General features: G+C 46.3%; 1 protein-coding gene and 1 long non-coding RNA gene across 2 annotated transcripts in view; both read right to left on the bottom strand.

Moving 5' to 3' along the window:
- Positions 1-8,286: 8,286 nt before the first annotated feature.
- On the bottom strand, positions 8,287-9,504 carry LOC103726816. The gene is made up of 3 exons (XR_606916.3): positions 9,283-9,504; positions 8,682-8,720; positions 8,287-8,453 (listed from the first exon to the last, which is right to left on the bottom strand). It is a non-coding gene; the product is annotated as an uncharacterized LOC103726816 (long non-coding RNA).
- A 4,389-nt stretch (positions 9,505-13,893) lies between these two features.
- Sncg (synuclein gamma) overlaps positions 13,894-14,233 on the bottom strand; it is a 4,016-nt gene continuing 3,676 nt past the window's right edge. The window contains exon 5 of the mRNA XM_008824451.2: positions 13,894-14,197. Within this exon, the coding sequence (XP_008822673.1) occupies positions 14,192-14,197 (6 nt within the window). The 3' untranslated portion in view covers positions 13,894-14,191. The remainder of the gene's footprint in view (positions 14,198-14,233) is intronic.

Raw genomic sequence — 14,233 nt, 5'->3', positions numbered from 1 at the left:
GCACTTGGATCCTTGGCACCTGTGTATGTCTATAAAGTCATTGGGTAGATTTCAATGGTAATGTTTATCACCTGTACTAATTAACATGATGTAAGTTTTTATGCTTCCTTCTCAAATATAATTAATTTCTCCTCAAATATAATACATTTTAAAATTTTGTTGATTTTATTTTGTGTGTGTATATTACACAGAACACCCCAAACCATCTTATTCAACTATACACCCAATTCCCAGATGGTACCCTCCCATAGCCTCCCTCCCCCACTAGAGCCCTTATACTCTGGTATCCCTGCTACTGTCCACTATGTGGTCGGCACCCCTAGCCGTTCCCTACTACTTGTCCATCTGGTGAATCTAGTCAGCCTATCTAGAGTCTTTGTTTTAGGAAGGTCAGCTGTTCCTCAGCTAGCACCAACCAGTTGTTAATATTCCATTAGATAAGATTGGGGTCTTGTGGGGAGCCGCCTGCCGTCCCTGCAGACGCCATTACAAGATGGCGCTCACATCTGGTTCATGCTGAGCAGTAAATAAGTCAGTACGCATGCCCGAAGTAATTTTCCACCTTCTAGTCTCTGCCTACCTCGTGGCGTGATATGGGCTGATGAGTTTGCGACCAATCAAGAGTAGCCACGTCCAAGACGGGCTTACTAACCTATATAAGGGCTGGGTTTCCGACATTCGGGGTCTTCACCCTGTAAGCTTATGCTCTCCCTCTCACCTATGTGAAGATAAGTCAAAGGTCCTGCTTGACCATGGTTGGCTTTGCTTGGAAGCATGGAGGAAATGATTCCTCTTTATAGACTAGACACTGGCTCAAGTCCATCGGTGGGGTCTCCTTGGCCTCCTTGATCAAGAGTACAGGTGACCCACCACAACTACAGTACATTTTGGGAGATGCTCATAGTCCCCTGGAACTAGTTGACCTAGGAGGGCAAGGAGCAAAAACTGTCCTTTATGTCCCTCTGACCAAATTAGTGTAGGCCTCAAAGTATGTCTGTTAAACATCCAAGAAGGTTAGTTCAACCAGTCTGGTACTTTTAATTACTGTGTGCCATGTAGATAAATCTTGGGCAAAGACCAATTGTTCTCAGATAAACCTTGCCTAGACATATATTTCTTGATTTATGTGTCTGTGTGTGGATATGTGTATGCGAGTGCAATGCCCACAGAGGTCAGAGGGGTGGGAGCCCCTGGAGCTGGAGTCATAGGTGTTGTGAGCTCTCTGACCAACCAAACTTGGTCCTCTGCAAGAGCAGTATGGTTTGAGTCCCTTTTGAATGTTTTTGTTTTTTGGTTTGTTTGATTGGTTGGTTTTGCCTGTTTTTATGAGAGCCAGTCTTGCCTATGCAGCTGTTTGGCACTGAACTCGTTATACAGCACAGGCTGGCCATAAACTCATGATTCTTCTGCCTTGGCCTGCTGGGTGCTAGAATTACAAGTGCGTGCCACCATCCCTGGCAGTTGTTTCCCCCTTTGTACTAGAATTCGGTTCATTTGTTAATGTTTCTATTCCATTTTGAGTTCCTGCTCCTGACATTCTAGTTTGTTTTAACTGTTCAACCTACTAATTTAGGTTTTGTAAATTAAGAATGGGGGTGGGGGAGAGAAGGCAGAGAGAAGAGGGAGGAAGGGAAGGAGGAAGGGAAGAAGGAAAGGAGGGAGGGAGGGAGGGAGGGAGAAGTGTCTCTTTCTCATCTGGCTACCTTATTCCCCCTTTCTTCCCTTCTTTCTACTTCTCTATTACCCCCTGTAGGTCACCAAACTCTTTAGTTTCTGAACTAAGCAGAGACTTGAATCTTCTTACACTTTCTGGTTTTTTTTTTATAGCAAGGAAAGCGTACTATCAATATGTACTTTTGTATTTCACTTTTTTCTACTTAACAATAAAAACATTCTTTTCTCTTTTTTTAGATGGGGTCTCACTATGTTGCCCAGGCTGCTTCCAAACTCGAAGGTCTAAAAGATCTCTCTTCCTGCCTCAATTCTCCAGTAGCTTAGACTACAGGTATGTGCCACTGCACCTGTCTTAAAACATACTATTTTTTGTGTTTGTACACATCAAGCTTGAAAGCATGCGCCTTTACCCACTGAGCCATTTCATTGGCCTGAAACACTCTTGTCTTGCTTTGTTTTGTTTTGTTTTGTTTTTGAGACAGGGTCTTAGTATATAGCCCTGACTGGCCTAGAACTCACTATGTAGACCCGATTGGTCTCCATCTCACAGAAATCTGCCTGCCTCTGCCTCTGAGTACTGTTCTTAAAGGCATGCACTACCATGCAGCAACATTGTTTTTTAATATGAAAAAAGAATTCCAAAACCACATTCCACATGCAGAAATCCCACCAGAAAAGGTGACTTTGGAGAAGGCACAGGAAAATTATCACTTAACCTTTCAACATAAATTTTAAAAAGAATAGACAATGTTTGATAACCAATAGTCACTATGAAAAAAGTCTGTCAATCAGAAATACCAACATCCTGAAATGGCCAGACTGTAGCCAGGAGTAGCAGGGTAGGAACTCACAGTGATCAGGAGTGAAACAGAAGGCAAGATCACCAATCAGTACAGAAAGGACCATGAGAAGCCCAAGTAAGTGTAACCCACAGTAGGTGCCTGTGGGATGAAGTACATAGGACAAGAGACAGACAGAAGAAATCAGACCCTGTACATTCCAGGGCAGGCAGCTTAAGTCGGTACTTGTGTTATGAAAAATAGTGTGGAGATTTCTTGAAGAATTAAAAATAGAATGACAATATGACCCAGCAAATCCTTCTTCTGGTTATAGACCAAAAGAAAATGATACCAATTTCTCAGAGAAGTAACTGCACTCCCATGTTCATTACACCATTACTCGAAAGAGCCACGATTTGGAAACGGCCCAAATGTCCGAAAAGAGTAACCAAGCTGGGTGTGAAGGTACACACCTATATTCCCAGCACTTGGGAGGTAGAAGCAGGAGGATCAGGAGTCCAAGGCCAGTCTCAGCTATATAGTGAGTTCAAGGCCAGCATGGGCTACATGAGACCCTATCTCAAAAAAAAGTTACTGATAATGTGGTGTGTGTGTGTGTGTGTGTGTGTGTGTGTGTGTGTGTATAATGGAATTTATTCGACTTTTAAAAATAAGAAAACCTTGTCATTTGCAATAACACAGATAGGGACATTATGCAGAGTGAAATAAGCCAGATATAGAAAGACAAATACTGGGGACTGAAGAGATGGCTCAGTGGTTAAGAGCACTTGCTGCTCATGCAGAGATCAGAGTTTAAGTCTCAGTACCCACTGGTATCAGGTGTCTCACAACCACCTGTAACTGCAGTTCCAGGACGTCCAGTGCTGTCTGCAGGAATGTGCATGTATTCACACACAGACATATACTTTAAAAAAAATTTTTAAAGACAACTATCAAATGATCTCACTTATATATAAAATCTACCAAAATTAAATTCATAAATGCAGAGAGTTGAATGGTAACTACCAGGGACTTGAGGGAATTGTGGGAAGAAAATGAGGAGATATTGTCTAAATGGCACAGAACTGCAGTTATATAGGTTAAATAAGTCTATAAAGATCTAATATATAGCAATGAGACTAGATAGAGCTAATAATATGGTATATTTGAATTTTGCTAAAAAAAATCTTAAATGTCCTTACCACATAAAATTCTAACTCTGTGAACAGAAAATGCCACATATCAAAATGGAGTATTATAAATCTTCATGGGTCCTTTACCCAGTTATAAAAATGATCAACTCAGATCCCAGATAGCTTATCAGTTCATCTCTTTCATTCTTGAGAACATTTCTGTAAGAACACTTGAACCAATCAAGAGAAAGCAGAAAAATCTTCAACTAGAGGGATGACAGAAAAAGTTTACTGTCTTCAGCTGCAAAAACAAAGGTGCAGCTGAGCATCGGAAATGGAATGCATGCTTACAGGATTTCACAAGAAGAAAGGAGACTGCTAAGAGGGAAGAGAGAGGAGAGAAGGAGAAGTAGGAAATCCCGCTCTTTCTATTTGTAGCCTAAGGGGAATCAAAACTGGGAAGCTAACAGGCTCCTGGTCCTCCTGGTCCTTGCTCGCAACCCCACCACTGAGGAGGCTGAAGCAGGAGTGCTGGGAGCCCAAAGCCAGCCTGGGCTACAAAGAGATTCTGTCTCAGAAAATGAATGACTGGATGAATGAATGAAAGAATGAAATGGAGAGAGGAAGGAATGCCAACTAGAGAGATTTAAAGGAAACTTCTCAATCTGTAAATGCAGTAGTTTCAAATCTCAAAGGACACAATTCCAGCTTAGTTTGAAGGTCTTATTTGACCTTTTCTCTTTTTTAAGCTTTATTTTAGTTTTTAAATATTTTATTTATTATTTTTATTTTATGTGTATGAGTGTATTGCCTGCATGTATGTAAGTGCACCTGTGTCATGCAATGCCAACAGAGGCCAGAAGAGGGTGTTGGATCCTCTAGTAGTAGAGTTGTGGATGGTTGTGAGCTACCATGTGGGTGCTGGGAACGAAACTCAGGTCCTCTGCAAGAGCAGCTAGTGCTTTTAACCACTGAGCCATCTCTCCAGCCCCCAAAATTTATTTTATTTTTAATTACGTGTATGTGCGTGTTTATCTATGTGAGGATATGTTTGTGGGCATGCTCATGGAGATGGGAACTGAAGTTACAGGTGGTTGTGAGCTACCGATGTGGGTACTGGGAACCAAACTCGGGTCCTCTACAAGAGCACCAGGAGCTCAACTGCTTAGCCATTTCTCTAACCACCTCATTTTCAAATCTAGAATCAGGCAACCCTTCATTCCACAAAACAATATGTTGTGTAATGGTCCAAGTAGAGGAAGTTGGTTTTACAGACTGAAAAGGGCTTAAAGGAAGCAGAAACAAAGAACAAAAGCATATTGGTCTTTTCAGTTACTTTCCTTATAAGGCAGGGGACAGAGGCAGAACCCTAGAAATACAGCTAGTGAACTGGGCCTGATTGTACACACCTGTAATCCCACACTGGGGAGGCTGAGGCCAGCTTGGGCTACATAGTGGGTGCAGGGACAGCCAGGGTTACATAGTAAGACCTTATTTCAAAAAAAAGTTTTCAATCAAAAGTTTAAATGAGCTGGGTGTGGTGGCACACGCCTTTAATCCCAGCACTTGGGAGGCAGAGGCAGGCGGATCTTTGTAAGTTCGAGGCCAGCCTGGTCTACATAGCAAGTTCCACAACAGCTGGGGCGACAGGGAGACCCTGTCTCAAAAAGACAAAAAAAAAAGTTTAAATGAAAGAAAAAGGGAAAATATTTTAGAAATATAAGGGCTACAGGAGAGGAGAGGAGACTAGTATCTGTAATGATTGAATGCTGAGAAATGTGAATGTTACATCTCCTGATTGCCCAGAGGGTCAGAGATGGCTCAGCAGCTAAGAGTAATTGTTGCTCTTGCAGAGGACCCAGGTTTGGTTCCCAGTACTCAGATGATGGATCACACTTGCCTCAGGGGATCCTACACCCTATTCTGGCCTTTGTGGGCATAGGGCCCTAGGCATGCACACATACATGCATGCAGGCACTCAAACACAAAGCAAAAATAATTAAGTCTTTTCTTTCTTTCTTTCTTTCTTTTTTTTTTTTTTTTGGTCTTTTTGAGACCTGTAGGTCTCCCTGTAGTCCCAGTGGCCTGGAATTCACTATGTAGACCAGGTTGGCTTAAATTTCACAGAGATCTGCCTGCCTCTGTTTCCCAAGTGCTAGGATTAAAGGTGTGCCCCACCATGTTCAGCTAATTAAATCTTTTTTCTAAAAGTTAAAAAGAAGGCATCCAATAATTGCTTAGCTTAACATACTGTAGTAAAGGTTATTTAAAAGTCATTTATTTGCTGGGCATGGTGGCACACAACTTGGGAGGCAGAGGCAGGTGGATCTTTGTGAGTTTGAGGCCAGCCTAGTCTACATAGCAAATTCCAGGGAAGCAGGGGCTACAAGGAGATCCTTGTCTCAAAAAGACAAAAAAAAGTTATATATTACTTATTTCTGGAAGTTTCCTTTTAGTATTTTCAGACTTTGATTAACAGATGGTAACTGAACCTATAGGAAACAAAACCTGGAGCAGGGAAGCATGCAAATGGAACATAGCACAGGGGGCTACTCCACAGGAGTTTGAGAAAGCGCGGTTGGTGGTCTGACCCTACTGTGTGTGGATGTGGGTCTATGTGCTTGTGTCTGTGTCTGTTTGTGTGTGTGTGTGTCGATGTGTCTCTGTCTCTCCAAGTTTTGTTTCCTACAGGTTCAGTTACCATCTGTTAATCAAGGTCTGTGTCTATGTGTTTCTCTGTCTCGTGTGTTTGTGTGTCTGTGTCTCACTGTCTTTGTGTCTATGTGTCTCTGTCTCTGTGTGTGTTGGAGGGGGTGTTTCGGTGTCTGTGTGTTGGCAGTTCTATGAAACTGAGAGAGGAAGAATGGAAGAGCCAGATGTAGCTAGGCAAGTCTGGTTTGTGGGGACACAAAAAGCAAAGTTGGAGAATGACACCTGAAAAACAGCAGGACTGGGTCCTGATGGGAAGGGACCAGAGGAGAAAGGCTGAGGCAGAGAGGAAGAGGATACCTGAGAGGAGGCCGGCAGGTGGCCAGTGCACCACCTTGGAGTGCAGGCAACACCAGGAAGACAGCTTTCAGCTGGAACAGAAAGTGTAGTTTAGAAAGGTGTCCTCACCCAGAGCCTTGGCTGCTGCAGGATTGGTTCAGATCAAGGATTTAATAAAGCACTCTGTCTTCATTTCTGCCCTGCCCCATCAATAAGGTGACTTTTTCTTTCCACTGTTTGCAAGTGCCCATCATAGTCCACAAAAGAGAAGGGGCTGTTTCTTACTTCTCTCCCTCCCTGCCTCCCTCCCTCCTTTCCCTCCCTTCCTTCCTTCATTGTAAGATTACCAAAAACCTTTCCTATAAGCCCCTGAGCTCACAGGCCACTTGTCTTCTAAGGCAAGAGCTGGGTCCCACACCCACACTTAAGGCAGCCACTTACAACAGACCCAGTGAACAGCCAGTGCGAGCCTAATGGGATTTATCCCTGAGTCACACCTGGCAAGGATGAGCAATAGAAACACTGGGGTATCAAAGGTCCAGCCCCATTAGCCTCCGCACCAGGCTGTCTCCTGACCCAGCACCAGTTCCTGTAGATGAGGTCCCCTGAAGATGTGAGTAGGTCCCCAGACCGCCCCAAGTGTCACTTAAAGGGTCTTCCCTTAGAGCTGGAGGTGACAATATTGGCTCATTTTGCATACTTGGGGAGGGCTTCTTGGGCAGCCAGCCACTGGGACAGCCCCTGGGATGGGGGTGCAAGAGACCCCACCGCTTTGCGTTCGCGGAGATATTGCCCCCTGGCGTCAGGCCAAGGAAGGGCAGCCTTAGGTCAGCCTGCTTTTTTTTCCTCCATCTCGCCAGAACTGGGAAATTACTACTTTTTAACTGAAATGGTATGTGCCAGGTGGGAGAAGGTACAACGATGGGTGACAGGATTAACAGCGCTAAGGCGTGGAGATGGGAAAGGGAGCAGGTAGGGACCGCCGGGGTGTGGCTTCGGATGAAGGGGGTGCCAGGGCGGGGCCTCATCCTGAGCAGCTGTGAGTCACCCCGTAGCAGGGCGCACCCAAAGCTGAGGTCGCCTGCGTGGACACGTGCTGAGGACTGGGAGGGAGCTGGCTTGGCTGGATCCCTGCTTCATCTGGGACTTGCAGGACGAAAATGCCCAGCCTAGTTTAGTGCTGGACCAGAAGTTTCTGTTCCTCCGGGGAAAGGAAAGGGAGCTTATGGGAGGAGGTCGCGGCACTTGCACACGCACACGCACACGCACACTGCACGGTCGCAGCACTCCAACGCCATCGCACGGCTCACGGCCCCAATGGCTCCGCCTCTAGGGATGGGGCTCCGCCTGGTGGTCGGACCATCACCTCAAAATACCCGGCGGTCCCGCCTGGTGAGTCACATAGGGTGTGGCCGGAAGCCCTGCTCTTGCCATTCTGTAGCCCCCGCAGCCTCCGGTCGCCTAAGGTTCTTGAAGGCGCCGATTCCCCTCCCAGCCTCCCGCAGCATCCCCGAAGCATCCCTGCAGCCTCTAGTCCCAGGAGGATCAGGGAAAACACTATGCGCATCTTGGGCACAGCGGGCTTCTCAGATCAGGGGAGCGGCTTTGAACTGGGGAGCCAATTAAACAGTAGAGAATGGGAAGCCAGTCCCCACCAACCGCGCCAGAGGGCTGAGCCCTGCGTGGCGAAATCAGGAAAAGTGAACGCAAAATCAGGACAACATGAATTTTAATTAAAAGCAAATCAGGGAGGTACCAGCAGAACGGAACGCGGGGTCCACATTTTTTTGTCACTTCTGGTGGCTCAATTGTTTGTCCTTGTTGTCGGATCCCTGGTTAGCAGCCTTGTCGTTGGGTTCCAGGCAGCACTTGTCCATGCCTGGGGAAGGAAAGGGGACGTGGTAAGGGCAGGGCCCTGGGGACCCATAGTAGTGCAGAATTAAACCTGGGTAGAGTCACCTCCCCAGGAAGCTCACTTTGTGGTCATTGAGGGCGGGGAGCCTAGAGAAGGGCCCGGAAAAGGGAGGCTAACCCGGAGCCAGGGTTGGAGCTTGTGGACAGTGTGTCCCACTCTCCCCTCACCCTCAACCCCCTAGCAGCACCAGACCTTCATTTCCGGCCCCTGGGATGGAGTTGTCCTTTTCACCTGAGAACAAAAAGATAACTCTTTAACCTCATGGCAGCCCCTTGCCCCAGGCCACCCACCAATGAGAGGCTGCATGAGCCTTTTTCCTGTTCCTGGACGGTCTTACTAACTTTTAACTCTGGGGTCCCCCCCCCACACCTTGTTTCCCTCCTCAGCTATGGAATAAGAAGGGAGTTAGAGGGGGAGAAATTGTGAGACTTCAAAGAAATGAAGGAATTTTTTTTTCAGAGGCAAAGCCCATTGGATTTGGAGGAAGCAGAGCCCATTGGATTTGGAGGAATCCCGTGGACCCTGTTCTGGAAAACCTAGCAGGAGGTTGGTCAGCTGGCATAGTCGTTCTCTCAGTGGACTTTCACCAAGGCAGGGGTGGAGCAGCCTAGAACCAGCTCCCTGGCTCCTCCTCAGATGGGCTCCAGCAATACCCAGAGCACTGGTAGGTGTCCAGTGGCGCCTCCATCACGGAGATGAGGTTCATGGACTTGAAGCTACAGAGATCTGACTGCTCCTGCTGGTGTGCCCCAGGAGGGTGCACCTGCTGGTGTCCAGGAAGGGCTCTACTCACTGGCTTCCTGGGTGGCTCCTTCCACCTCCTGCTTCAGGTCCTCTACTCCGGTACTGGCCATGGTTGGAGTTCCAGGTGGTCAAGGACAATCGATCCTGCTGACTGCTGTGCTGACCCAAGCACCAGCTTGGATTTTTAAAGCCAGGACAGGCTCACCCTGAAGAGGGAGGGGCTTGGAGCATGTCAGCAGATAGATTATGGGACCTTTCCTGGGTGTGGAGGTGTGGGGAATAAGGGGGTATGGAGGAATGGGGTTGGGGGCAGGGGTACTGCTGGCCCCTGGAGGCCCCGCATTGGGAAGGCAGAAGCCCTAACTAGAGTGGGAAGAGCAAATAAGGAATGCAGAAGGGCTGGATCAGAGACCCAGGTGACTCCGCCCATCCAGTGGGCCTGGCTCCATCCGCCTCAGCTTTGGGGAACCCATCTGGTCACCCTGAGGATGCCAGGTTGGGAGCTCAAAGCTGAAATTGATAGCAATAGTAGCAGTTGTTTTTTATTGAACGTGTGTGTGTGTGTGTACACTCACGTCATGCTCTGTAATTTCTTGTATAATGTTTTGAATCATGTGGTGAACTGAAATAGCATGAGTTTATAGAAGGAAACTGAGGCAAAGAGGTGAGTTGGGTTTTGCTCAAACTCTCAGGTCAGGACTCACATCCATTGCACAGGACCGTGAACTCCAGGGTCCTGGCAAACACAGAACCAACCTCTTGTCCCCACACACCCAGCTCTGACACTGCAAATGGGCTCTGTGCCCTGTGGCCCCTGGGATCCAACTAGCACAGATAGGGGAGGGTTAGGTAAAGACCCTGAAGGTGACACAGTAGTGTGTACATGTGCAAATGATGCAGCCCCAAGTGAAAAGGGAGAGAGCTGTCCGTAAGTGTCAGGCAGGGGATAAATTTACCATAAGTCACCAGAAGCCAGCCAACTAGACAGAGGGAGCAGGAATGCCCTGGAGTTGCTCACTTCATTTTCCTGCAGAGGCTGCTCCTGGGGCTCGAGGACAATTTGGAGGTGCTAGAAGGAGTATTGGGGGCATGTGTCCCAGTAGAGGAGCTAGGGGAAAGCTACACCTATAGCCATCACTAAAGGAACATAGGTAAGTCTTGCTACTGAACCCATTCTGTGTCCTCAGACCCAGCATTGCAAGGTTCTCTCTCTGCATCTCTGTTTGGAGCCTCCTAGAGTTCTAAGGCACCTCCTCCAACTATCCAGGCCCATCTGCTGACCCATGCCCTCCTGCTTACAGTAGTGGAGGGTCAGTTCCTGACTTGGAGAATCTAGAACAGTGTGCAAATGCACTTAGCATATATGCGTGCACAAAAGGAAGAGGAATGGGGAGTCAGTGAGATTAGGTGGATGACAGAAGGGAACATCAGTGCAGATAGGCATCGAGAGGCTTGACCACTGCCATGGGGACCCCAGGAGCCCAGACTAGCCCTTGCCTTAGCCCTGCTAGTCTCCTGACATCTTGGGTTCAGAAGGGAGAAGTTCCTTTACCTGTCTGAGCCTGGATGTGCTCAACTTTGATGAGAGGACTCAACACAATTGCCCGAAAGTGATTTTTGTATTAAGGGGACTGAAGGGAACTTGTTCTCAAACCCAGCTGTCTCCTTGTTGATCAAGGAGCCCAATGAATGGAGGACAAGCTGTTGAAGTGAGGAAAAAGATTTATTCAGAATGTCAATCAATGAGAAGACAGCAGGCTAGTGCTTGGGAATGAAGCTCAGCAGAAACTTCTTCAAGCTCTTTTGTTCTTAGGCAACAGGGAAAGAAATGGGAGCTTTAGTTAGGAAAAGTTGAGTGATTAGACACTCCCAGACATCTCTCTAGTGGACCAGCAGCCCTTGAGAAACCTCGTGGTGGTATATACGTAATCACAGGGTCATGATACCTGTATGACTCTTAAAAACGTTATAGATATGCTTTATCTTGTCTTCAGCCCTGGAGAGGTAGGAGAAGGATTAGGTAAGTTAAACTTTGCTACCAGTCCTAGACAAGCATTCCTTAGATGATTAACATATCTACCTGCACAATTAAAGGCTGACCCAAAGGTTAAGACAGCAAAGGGGACAGATACAAGGTGAAGACAGAGATGCCACTCTGTTAGCCACCCACAGTGCGCTTTCAAAGACCCCCATTGAGTTTGTGAATTCAGCAAAAATGGCCTTCAGACCTAATGAAACCTAGGGAACTGTCAACATCACAAGCAAAGGTGCCACCTGCAGAAAGCAAGCAGGGGGCTAATAAGGTGTTTAGTTGTATAACCTAAAGTTAATGACTATTTGATTCATTTTTTTTCAAGACTGGGTTTCTCTATAGACCAGTTTGTCCTTGAACCCACAATGCTCCAGCCTCTACCTCTGGAGTACAGCAATTATAGTTGGGCACCACACCCTGGCCTCAAAATTAGTGGTTTTTAAAATTTAAACATTTTTATTTAAATCAGTTTTATTTAAGAATTTTCAACAATGACAACTCTTTTTTTCTTTTTCTTTTCTTTTCTTTCTTTTTTTTTTTTTTTTTTTTTTTTTTTTTTTTTTTTTTTTTTTTTTGGAAGAAAGGGATGTTTATTTAGTGCCATAGTTTTGGAAACTCAGAGTCCAAACAGCGTGTGCAGACTCTGTTGAGGGCCTCTCTTGACTGCCTTGCCTCACCACAGACTGCTGATGAGGGAGTAAGAGATAATACCTCCAAAGAACAAGCTGGAGGGACCAGAGAGACCATGGTCTCACAATCTTTCTGAACATCTCACTGTGACCTACCATCACTCAGCGCTGTTGCAGTAGAGATCACACTTCCGACTCGTCAGCCTTTGGGGGACATTTATCTATTTTTTTTCTACTTTTTACTTATTTTATTTTATTTTTTAAATTTATTGAGAATTTCATACATGTATATAAAGTGTTTTGATCAAATCCATGCCCACTCCTTCCCTTCCAACTCCTCCCATATCTCCCATCACTTTTTTCTGATAACTTCATGTACTCTTTCTTCTTTTTTTAATGGGGCTTTTTGCTACTCTAACATTCCCCCCTCTGAAGAGGTAACCCTAAAATCTTTTAGGGATTAGATAAGAGCTCCCAAATACTTTTGACATCTTTGGTCTTTGGAACAGAGGCTAAGAGGCCCAAGGACATTTTGACAACTCTTATAAAAAGCATCCATTCAAGCACAGGACACAGAACAGCAGCAAGCATTAGCAAGCATTAACAACTACAACAAAGCAAATTTTTCCAAATGGGTCTACGTGTTCCTGGACTTCTCGGCACTGCACTTATGTGCACAAACCCACACTCAGAGAAAACACACACACACACACACACACACACACACATGCATATATATAATTAAAAATTAAAACAACAAAAATCATCAAAATTAGTTTTAAAAAAGTAGAAAAGAGGGGCTGGAGAAATGGCACAGTAGTTAAGAACACTGACTGTTCTTGCAGAGGATCTGGGTTCGATTCCCAACACCCATGACACCCTCTTCTGACCTCCAAGGGCATTGCACAGCATGGGTGCACTTACACACATGCAGGCAAGCAATACACTCTAACACGTATAATCTATTTTTTAAAGTAGAAAAGAAAGAGAAGAAGGAAGTGGGAAATCAATTACAGGTAAAGCTAGAGGGCTTATTAAGATTTTCCCACATAGGCCAACACTCCACAGACGACCCAGCAAGAGCTGGCAGGGTGTGGGGCCTCTCAAACAAGGAGAGGTTTCAGGCCAGAGCATTGCCTTTCTTTTTCCCAGAACATGTGACAGGGTGTTAAAGGCCTGGAACACTGCAGGCACCTGTGGGTTGGGGACTTCCTAGAGCAGGCTGGCCTTGATGTTTGACATAAGACCTTGTCCTTAGCTTTGTGTCCTTAGACAAGTTATTTGACCACTTTGTTCCTTAGCTCCTTCTCATGGCTTACTATGGAACATATGAACTGCACTATTTATTGTTCATTTATTTATTTTTGTATTTATGTACAGTACTGAGGATTGAACCTACGGCCTTAGGCTTGCTAGGCAAACACTCTACCACTAAGCTATAGCCCCAGCCCAAAATATGCTAATGTCATTTCCTTTTATTTATGATACTCTATAGGCTCCTGGGTTAGGCAGTTCTGGAACCTGAAGCTGACTGGGGCCAGGTGGGAGATGCCTCAGGGTCAGTCTCAGACAACTCTCCTCACTATAGGTATAGGCTTCACCATCTGAAAATTACCATCTGCTTTGGGGGAGGGTGTTAGGCGTCCTTGTTCCCATAGCAAACAAGCTGAAGTTGTACAGGCACCCCACCCTCTACCCACTTCAGGGTCCTCAGACAAGCTGAGCAGGGGTAGGATCCACCCTAAATGGGAGCTGAAGCACGACATCTGGGTGCATCTGGTCATGCACACCTATGGACAATGGCAGGGGCCTTTTGTCTAGGGGAGTTGAGGGAAAGGCCACTGCCATAATGCTAAAGGCAGTGGAGTGGGGATGTGCTCCTGAAGACACAGATACAGAGAAACTCAGTATGCCCCACAGTGTACCGGGTCCCCTTAAAGGCCGAGTCAGTGTCTGTTCCCCAGAGAAGACCCAGGGAGCTTCATGAGCGATGGCGCAGCACAGAGGAAGAAGCGTGGGTGAGAGTGAGGCCCTGGTTTTATTTGGACTTATTAAAAAAAATAAACAGAAAAAGTTAACAGTAGCATCTGATCTATGGGGTCAGAAGGACCAGAAGATGAAAGGGGAGGGAGGGAGGTGCAGGCGACAGCCTGGGCATGGACAGGCTTATGGCACCAGGCTTGGAGGCAGAGGATGTGGGCAGCCCGCAGGGCACTCCTTATGCCAGAGAGGGACAAGATCCAAGGGTGTCACCTGGGCCTCTACGGCTTACTAGCAGCCTTCTAGTCTCTTCCATTCTAAGGCTGGGGGGAGGGGAGAGAGAGAGAGAGAGAGAGAGA

The sequence above is a fragment of the Nannospalax galili genome, unplaced genomic scaffold (assembly GCF_000622305.1).
Source record: "Nannospalax galili isolate Female #2095 unplaced genomic scaffold, S.galili_v1.0 scaffold409, whole genome shotgun sequence".
Taxonomy (NCBI): Eukaryota; Metazoa; Chordata; class Mammalia; order Rodentia; family Spalacidae; genus Nannospalax; species Nannospalax galili.
This window is presented reverse-complemented; position numbering and strand designations above follow the sequence as displayed.